This window comes from Cebidichthys violaceus, unplaced genomic scaffold, assembly GCF_023349555.1.
Source record: "Cebidichthys violaceus isolate CVI_PGR_0920_01 unplaced genomic scaffold, fCebVio1.0.p SCAF_23, whole genome shotgun sequence".
NCBI classification, from domain to species: domain Eukaryota; kingdom Metazoa; phylum Chordata; class Actinopteri; order Perciformes; family Stichaeidae; genus Cebidichthys; species Cebidichthys violaceus.
In genome coordinates, this window is record NW_027176406.1 from 8,925,691 (window position 1) to 8,935,798 (window position 10,108).

Genomic DNA, 10,108 nt, shown 5'->3' on the forward strand with positions numbered 1-10,108 from the left:
TAAAAACAATTAAAAAAATATTTTATGACTTAAAGAGAGTGAACAACTTTTCAGACATGGTGTGAAAACAAGAATCAAAAATGTTTACCAAGTTACCAGTTGTGGTTTTGATAGTGGTTGCACACACAGGTAATTTTCTGTGTACTTCAATCTAATTAGTATGTGGTCATCAGATTTACAGGTACTCAAATAAATGTTTTTGACATATCAAATAGTTTTAATAGATAAACACCACATATTTCTGCAATATCTGTCATTCCTTTTTTTTTAATTATCACTTGATCATCAGAGATAACTCGGATTAAATGATTATTACATGCTTTAGAAGTTTGCTGCAACAACCCTTAGTCTATGGCAACAACACAGACTATTTAATAATTATTTTAAGGGACACCCAAAAAAATCAAGGATACATATTTTTCCTCTTACTTGTGCTATTTATCAATTTTGATTGTTTTGGTGTGAGTTGCCTTGTGGGAGGTTTGCTGCTGTAGCCGAGGGTTTATGTTGCGCCAATACTTTAGAATAATAATAAAATAACAAACACGGGGCTCCGTATTCGGCGCCAAGATGACAGCCACTTTATTCCTTCTCACACCCTTTGCCAGAACCTCTTTCCTCTCTCACTTCTTCCGTCTCCTCCTCCACAATAAAAGCACAAAACACATAACGTTACACCGGAACACTGCTTCTTAACATACTCAACATAATAGCTTACACTGCCATATAGTCACATTATATTCGACACAAGGCTGATTCCAAAACCGAAATGTATGTCATTTGTTTTTACTTTCCGGTGGACTGTCCCTGTAATTCTGATGTAAATCTAACTACATTAGTGTGATAATTTAACGAAACATCATATTAAGGACCTTGATTTAAATAACTTTGACAGCAGCTCATTTTCTAAACAATGTATTTTATTTCCTTGAGTGAAACTTTTTGTTCTATGACTTACTTGATGCTGTTGTTTTCGTTAAATCACAAAGAATAGAAGAGACGAAAGGAGGTGAAGTAACAACAGTGTAGCAACAGCGGTAGTTTTTGACCACTTTTGTCCCAGTGGGCTTGCCCTAGTTTGGTGTTCGCCTGCAGTTTGCACCGTCCTCTCCACACGTCAGTCAAACTGTACTTGTCTGCTTCCTTGCATTACAACTTGTTTGTTGACACTACTCGCACTGAACCGCTCGATAGATAACAGCAAGCTAACAGCTAATAAACCCAACTGTTACTGAGCCATTCACAACGGTTCACGTCCTCAAACTGAACTACGCCGTGAGTGTAAGTGATTTTTACATTAGCTGCTTCATGCAATAGCTGGTACACGTCTCTCTCCCACTGAATACATTAACACCGCACAGTGCTTCTCTAGTGAGGAGGACATGGGTCTGCTGTCTAACGTCACGGTAGCTGTGCTGCTCCTCGTCTTTGCTCTGTCAACATGTTGGTACATCAACCACGTGTGTGTCCATCAGACCAGAATAGTTAGATCAGACGATGCAAAGCAAAGTAAAACAAAAGCACACAAACGACTTGGTTACAATCCAACAAAACTGCAGAATGATACAGTGGAAACGAGGGGAGTCCTCCCAGAAAGTTTTAAAGAGGCTGATATTCCCAGAGGTGATAAATGCACCATGGCCCCAGAGGGCCGGTTTGATTGTGCCAGGGACCGGCTTCTGAGCCAGAGAGAGTGTGAGGACAGGGGGTGCTGCTATGCCCCTCTGCCTGGCTCTGCAGGACCACCTTGGTGCTTCTACCCCAGTTTGTACCCTGGCTACAAAATGGGTCCCCTCTCTCCCACCCTGCGAGGCAAGGAAGCCAGCCTGACCCGAGCCTCCCCCTCCCATCTCCCCAGAGACATCTCCACTTTACACCTAGAAGTCACAGAAGAGACTGCAGGCTGCTTACACCTCACAGTGAGTACCACTGTGTGCACGAGGCCCCATGTTAAGTATGGATGACTGTTATGTAGTTTGAGTGGAAAATGTATTGAAAGAGTAAAATATGTCTTTCTTTTGGCCATTGAGGTTGTTAAAAACAGTCAGGAAGAAAGACAGATTGTGTCAGCTGTGTGATTTGGGAGGAAGTGGAAAGTGAGTCCCATGTTCTTTCATGCTGTACATACTATGAGCATTTAGGAGAGTTACATTTTCATGAAACAAAAACCTGAAATATGGTGTGTAGATTTAAAAAAAAAAATGCAATGGCTGTTATGTTTATGTTGACTAACTTTGTCTCAAAAGAAGGTAAGATGGGCTATTTAATCAGTATTTAATCATATTTGTTAGTAAATGTGTTGTCAGTGATTTTCCATTTTTAATATTGTTGCTAATGAATGTCTGAAGATCTCATTGAGAAAGTTACTTTTTCAGAATAGTTTTTCAGACATTGCTGTGTGAATAACTCAATATTAAATAGTTAATTACTGTGTGTTAGTAACAACTGAACTGACACATATTTTCTCTCAAGTTAAAGGACCCATCATCTCAGAGATATGAAGTCAAACTTCCAGCTGGTGTTCCTCAGAGCAAAGCTGATACTCAAGATGTCCTCTATTCCACTGAGTACCAGTCTGACCCGTTTGGCTTCATAGTGCGGCGCAAATCCAATGGAAGGGTGATGTGAGTAGCTCTGTTCAATTGTTTTACAATTACAATTATATAAATGGCATAATAGCAACTGTATAGTCATACTGTCCTGGGATAGTGCCTTCTGTTATAATCCCATTATCTACTTGCAGTGTGTTCATGTGTTTTCTTTTTAATGTTTACATTCATAATGTATATTTATATGCCTTAAATTTGTATATTATATATATATATATGTATATATATATATATATATGTATATATGTATATACGTATATATATATATACGTATATATATATATATATATATATATATATATACGTATATATATATATATATATATACGTATATATATATATATATATACGTATATATATATATATATATATATATATATATACGTATATATATATATATACGTATATATATATATATATGTATATATACGTATATATATATATATATATATATACGTATATATATATGTATATATGTATATATATATATATATATATATATATATGTATATATATATATAAATAAAGTACCCTGCACTTTGATACATTTTTTACTACTTTTACTTAATTTTTTTAGTACATTTGTGTATTTTATTTTGCTTGTACAATATTTTAAAAATATTTATAAACACTCAGTGGCCACTTTCATTAGCAACACGTGCTAAATCTAATGCAGCAGCTCTTCCTGTACAAAGATAATAATGTTCAGTTTTGATTGACACTCTCAGAAAGGTATTAATTTAACTATATGGTAATTATTGAGGTTGTGGTTTACAGTGCTGCTGTACAAGAGTGAATTATATAAAAATGTTTTTGCATTAGATTGTACACAGTAGATGAGACGCATTAAAGTGACATGATTGGAGTGTATTTATTTCCCTATTGAGGCTTTTTGTGCCCAAGATGCTCAAGCTCCAAGCTTATCTCACGAGCCATGGATAACACAGCTGTGTGATGATATTTTTTATCATTATCATCATGTAGTTCATGTTTGTTTGTTCTCTGCATCCTGCCCGTCCAGCATGAATACCACAGTCGCTCCTCTGCTGTTTGCTGACCAGTACCTGCAGCTGTCCACCGCACTAGCATCCTCCCTTGTGTCTGGTCTCGGGGAGCATTACACCTCCCTCCTCCTGGACCTTAACTGGACTTCTCTGACTCTCTGGAACAGAGACATGGCGCCTCATGTGAGTCTTTTGCAGTGGCTCCCAACATCAGGGTCGGGAGCCCAAAAGGGGTCACAAGAAAAATCTGAAGGGTCAAGAGATAATTACCAAAACCTGAAAAAGGAGAAAAACATATTCCTGCTTCCCAAATTGTTTATTTTTCTCTAATCTAGTCCAACCTCCTCCAGTCTCCAAACCCTAAAGCTACACTTTTGAACAATGATAAGGAGTTGCAAGTAGTCATTCTAAAGAACATGTCAGTGACGTCCATTATGTAAAATATAAAAACCTTTAAATCAAGTCCTATGCAGAACAGTCAGGTGTTTGTCATTTCCTGCCTCTCTCCCACTGTGTGTTCAAGTTGTAAATGTTGACGCTTGTCTCTGCAGGCTGATGCCAACCTGTATGGCTCCCACCCATTCTACATAGTGCAGGAGGAGGATGGCTTGGCACACGGAGTTTTCCTTCTTAACAGCAATGCCATCGGTACCAAGCCGTCTTTTCCAATAAGACACACACAGAATCCCAGTGTCATTTTTTTGTCCTTACTTTCCATACAGAATCATTTTTTTCTTGCATGTGACAATACTTATTATTGCTGAACATCTTTTCCAAATGTCTCTGCAGAAGTGATGTTGCAGCCGACCCCCGCTCTCACCTGGGTGGCTATCGGTGGAATCCTGGACCTCTACGTTTTCTTGGGTCCTGACCCTCAAAGTGTGATACGACAGTACCTTCAGGTCATTGGTATGTCTTTTCAGTGTTGACATTCACAAACAAATCTTCAGGTAGCATGTGAAATAGGTGTACATGTGTAGTTTTTAAGTTTTGGAAAACCTGTGAATCCTTCTTTACTTATTATTTGAAGAATAAGGCAACATGATAAAGAGTTGACGTGTTTATGTGTTTCCCTTTTGCAATTTCTTTATCTCCAGGCTATCCTATGATGCCTCCCTATTGGTCGTTGGGTTTTCATCTGTGTCGCTGGGGTTACACAACCACCATTACTACCCGACATGTGGCACAACGCATGCACAATGCAGCGTTTCCCATGGTAAATGAAGTACTCACAAAGCTCTGTGAAATGGAAGTGATTATTACAGCTCACACTTTTCACTACATATGTGCATTTATCAAGTCCAATCAACACTTAGCAACACACAGAATTTAGTTGTGACATCCTCAGATACTTTAAGTTATCGTCAACATTGTGCAATACTGACATTGAGATCATTGTGTTTTTTTCACCACCAGGATGTGCAGTGGAACGATCTGGACTATGCAGATAAGGACAGGGTATTCACCTTTGACCCCTGGCGATTTGGGGACCTCCCAGAGATGGTGGAGGAATTCCATAAAAGAGGCATGAAGTACATCCTTATCCTGGTGTGACATCTTCTACAGTTTTAACTGACCTCACAAACTGCTGATGCTGATTTAACTATCATTTAATAATTCAGCATTTAATTGAAAAAGGAAAAACACATGCATCAGTTGTTTACATTGTTTTTAGTATTGTGTAGTTCTCTAAATGAGCACAAGTAATCATTGACAATTACAATACTTTTCCAGTAGATGGCAGCAAAACTCTCTTAACTTGTGACTGAGTCGTGCCCTCCTGGTTTATGTCTTAGGACCCGGGGATCAGCAGCACCAGCACCCCTGGAACTTATTCGCCCTTTGATGATGGACTGAAACGAGACGTCTTCATTAAAAATGCTACAGGACACATCCTGATAGGGAAGGTTAGACTTCTTTTTTTTTTTCTTCTAGGGATGTATGCTTTTCTTTCTCATTGTGATGTGTGTGTGTGTGTGTGTGTGTCATGAACATTATCCATACTGTGTATCTAGGTTTGGCCGGGTCCGACTGCCTTCCCCGACTTCACCAACCCAGAGACCAGGCGCTGGTGGGAGGACTGCATCACAGATTTTCATTCTAAAGTTCCTGTGGATGGTCTGTGGATTGTGAGTATTTAAACAGAGCATGGGTTATGTAGCAACAGATACTCTCACTAAGACATGAGACATCAGGTATGTCAGGTTTTTTTGTTCTGAAATTTGTACATGACTGGTTGTATTTAGTTTGTGTGCACCTTAAAACCACATAAAGAATAACTTATCCTCTGATGTTTTTTTTTCCACGCACCCCTCCAGGATATGAACGAACCAGCCAGTTTTGTGCAGGGCTCAGTGGAGGGCTGTCCTGACAGTGATCTGGAGAACCCGCCCTACACACCCAGTAAGTGTATATGATCAGTGTCGCACGTTACTAGCATTCAAAGACATACAAACATTGTTGGTTTTACATTTGTAGTCAGTTTATACGTTGAAGTACATACATGGAAATTGTACAAGATACTATGTAAGTGACTATAGATGCATAACTGATCTTTTCGTCGCTACTTATGTTGCATTCAATTGTAACTTTTGCGTGCCTCTGACTGTCATACAAACAGGGGTGGTTGGAGGCCAGTTGAACTCTGGAACTCTTTGTATGTCGGCTCAGCAGAAGCTGTCCACCCACTACAACCTGCACAATATGTACGGACTGACAGAAGCCTACGCCACGCACAGGTTAGACCATTGCAGCGGGGCAGATGCCGAGCTAGCTTTGCGGGAGCTTGGTTATTTCACTGTAAGTAGCAGAATAAAATAAGATAATAGAAGCAAGTCGCAACAAAAAAAAAAAAAGGCCGGTGATAACAAATTGACATCAATTTACAGGATAAATTGCGTCTTTTTACCTTCTAGTCTAGTTTAAAAGTGGATCAACAATGTGTCGCAGGAACAAAACATGGTAGTGGTACTAAGTAGTGGTACAGCTCATTGAAATGTATATTTCTCTTGCATGGTTGCCAGTGTACTATGTTAAGATGAAACTACATTATCTTTGAGAACATGCTAATTTAAATTTTTAATTGAGTATACTGGAGGCCAATGTGACACCACAGTGGACCGAGTTGTATTATTTTCATTGTGTACTGCATTCTTCCCGGTGTTTGTTGCCATCTTCAGTGCTCTCATGAAGGTACGAGGGAAGAGACCCTTCGTCCTGTCTCGCTCCTCCTTCCCTGGCATCGGACGCTTCTCTGGAGTGTGGACAGGAGACGTCAGGAGTGATTGGGAGCAGCTTCGATACTCCATCCCTGGTGAGGAGACGTCTGACAGGTCATAACACTGTGTTTTTATTAGGATCAAACATTGTCACCCATGTTTGAATGCACATGATTATTCAGTGGGACATTGGCTTGAGATGGCTCTAGTTTTTAACCGATCTATATGTGGCCACAGACCATTTGTTGGTTTTAAACTGACCTTTTTGCACCTCCTGCAGCGGTGCTGCAGTTCGGCCTGTTCGGCGTTCCCCTTGTGGGGGCGGACATCTGTGGCTTTGGAGGGAACACCACCGAGGAACTGTGTGTTCGATGGATGCAGCTTGGGGCCTTCTACCCGTTTATGAGAAACCACAATGACAAGTCGAACGCTGTGAGACAGAGACACTGTTTGTGTGTTTGCCTGTGTGTGAACTGTATGTGCTAACTTGTGTGATTCATTGAGTTAATTCATGTGCATTTACAGTAGTTTTTTAGGATGTCAGGATCCGCCCCGTGTGTTTTTTCCGCTGCGTCTAGAGCAGTCCATCTGTTCCATGTATTATGAATAGAGGTAACTCTATATCTTGTCATTGTCTGCATGTTTCTATGTGTCTCTCAGCCTCAGGAGCCCTATGTATTTGGGCAGAAGGCCCAGGCAGCCATGCGGAGTGCATTGAACCTTCGTTACTCCCTTCTCCCTTTCCTCTACACACTCTTCCATCATGCACACTCTTCTGCTGCCACCGTGGCCAGGCCTCTCTTCATGGAGTATGTATCCTCTATAGTTCTATGTAAAATGACTGAGACCACGCGCTTCACTTTCTATAACATAGATTTGTTCTGCTCCTGGTCTATCCATCCCTCTTAGGTTTCCCACTGACGATAACTGTCAGGCCATAGACCGACAGTTCCTGTGGGGGAGTTCACTTCTCATCAGCCCCGTCTTAGAGCAAGGGGCAGTAGAGCTGGCTGCTTACCTGCCCTCTGGCACTTGGTACAGCTTGCACAATGTGAGCCAAACGCCAATATTTTTTTGTTTGTTTACTGCTAAAGGCAGCCATGTTTGAGGCTTTTTGTAGTAACATGTTACTGGAGTGTCCACCTGTTTCCCTTTGAAGTCTGGTCATCTGTGTTTTGCTCACTAGGGCCAGCCTTTCTACAGCAAGGGTCAGTACTTGCTCCTGCCAGCCCCTCTGGACACCATCAACGCCCATGTGAGGGAAGGACACATTATCCCCCAGCAGGTGGGTGTCAGCTGCCAACATGCAGCTCATTTTCCAGACCTTAACACTTTCTGTTTTATTTTTGGTTCAGTGGGAGACAACATGTTGTAGATGAATTATTGATAAAATATTTGAGAGTGGAAAAATCCCCCCCAAAGACAATGTACAATTGAAACCTGGGAAACAAGTACTCAGAATTCCTATTTACAATTTCTACTTCTATGTAGCTGAGACTGGTGTAAATTATAATATTGATTGTTACCTCTTTATCTACGTAGGAACCTCAGTGTTCAGTGAAATGGATGTGACATTAACGTTGTTTTGAACTATAACTATCATGACATCCTAACTGATGTCTTAAAGCTCAAATACTAGCCTCAAACATGTAAGAGTGCATTTTGTATAATTTCATCATGTTTTCTTTGATGTGCCTTTTTCTTGTGAAGGAGCCTGCTTTGACAACCACAGCCTCACGCAGAAACCCTTTCTTCCTGACCGTGGCTCTGTCAACAAGCGGCTGGGCCCAGGGCGACTTGTTCTGGGATGACGGGGACACACTTCACACTTTCGAAATGGGAAATTATTGTTACGTTATCTTCACTGCTGGGCAGGTAGGAAAGAGACGAGTTATATTTGTATTGGGAAAGCTGCAGAGACAATGTTTTGCATTTTACTGCGCTACTACTCTTCTTTTCTGAATGATGCAATTATGTTTAAATGCTTCAAACCCTTTACCGTGACCTGATAAACTCAGACAAAAAGACCCATAAATGGTCCCTTAATGTCTTCTTCAGTCTCAGGTGGTGAGTGATCCTCTCAGGCTGAATGGGGCCCTGGATGGTCTGGTGCTGGGAGGGCTGCAGGTGTTCGGGGTGCCCTCACCACCTTTATATGTATTAGCCAATGGGGACAAAGTGAGGGATTTCACGTACCGCAGTGACACCAAGGTGAGTTCTGTGTGATTCAGCACTGTGTCCTCTTTGGCGTTTGTCTTAATTAATCAGAAAGATAATGCAGATAACTGTCTGTATGTCTCCTCCTGTATATACAATGTACTTTCCATGTTTGTCCTCCCTTTTTACTCATCATGTCTACTGACATTTGTCTTTGTGTCAAAGAATATAACCATTAAGTCGAACTCTGTTGGTGTCGCTCTCTTACCGCAGGTTTTGACAGTGACCAGCCTCGCTTTGCCGATGTCAGAGGTGTTTACAGTCCAGTGGGTTCTGTGATGCACTGAACTTTATTACCCCTGAACTTCAGGCAGCCTTTGCATTTACTACTGTAAAGATCACACACCAGCGGATTTCTTTGAGCCATCCCAACCTTCCTGGAGCTGGAGATGCACGTTATGCTTGAATTTGCCTCTTTTATCAAATTAGATGTCTTTGTAAGTAGCGTGTTTTTAAAACAAAGGGAGCCATCATCTTGACGTGTCTGATTTTCTTGCGAGGTCGTTTTTGCTGCTAACTGCTCCATCGAATCAAGATCATGTAATGTCTTGCAAATGTATATAACTTCTAAGACTGTTTATACTTCTTTGTATTTTTTTAAATGGTGTTTATATGTATTTTTTACTGAAGTGCATTATAGAAATAAATTTGTCTGCAGCGCTGCACTTCCTGACTGTTTACTATGATTCTCCTAAGATGTTGCATATACTGTTTCATACTGTCTCTGTAATGAGACCCACAGCACCAACTTGTGTCAATACCTTTTCTCAACATAATACAACATGTAAGTGCATTAGCATTTTACGAGTACCACCAGAATTGTACACGAATTGTTGAATATATAAACAATTTATTCTACTTGGGAATTTCTTTTTAGTTCAAAACAACTAAATTTATAGGTTGAAGGCAATACATCGTGTATTATTAATTTAGCAAAGGGGAGAAATTATTCATTACCTGAACTAAAAACGATTTTAAACGGACGAGTAAAGCCTCCAGCAGCTGTGTGACGAGATGCTGTGACTCCATCTCTGGTCCTGATGATGGACCAACTGCATTC

General features: G+C 40.4%; 1 protein-coding gene across 1 annotated transcript; it reads left to right on the plus strand.

Annotated features, from left to right (window-relative positions):
• The first annotated feature begins 1,140 nt into the window (after window positions 1–1,140).
• gaa (alpha glucosidase) lies at window positions 1,141–9,713 on the plus strand. The gene is made up of 19 exons (XM_068718999.1): window positions 1,141–1,919; window positions 2,473–2,624; window positions 3,631–3,796; window positions 4,165–4,261; window positions 4,403–4,522; window positions 4,711–4,829; window positions 5,030–5,161; window positions 5,410–5,520; window positions 5,629–5,742; window positions 5,932–6,016; window positions 6,234–6,351; window positions 6,793–6,926; window positions 7,112–7,263; window positions 7,492–7,640; window positions 7,741–7,882; window positions 8,018–8,116; window positions 8,542–8,706; window positions 8,890–9,042; window positions 9,262–9,713. The coding sequence occupies exons 1-19, from the start codon at window positions 1,383–1,385 to the stop codon at window positions 9,325–9,327; spliced, it is 2,811 nt and encodes a 936-aa protein (XP_068575100.1). The 5' UTR covers window positions 1,141–1,382; the 3' UTR covers window positions 9,328–9,713.
• The last annotated feature ends 395 nt before the right edge of the window (window positions 9,714–10,108 follow it).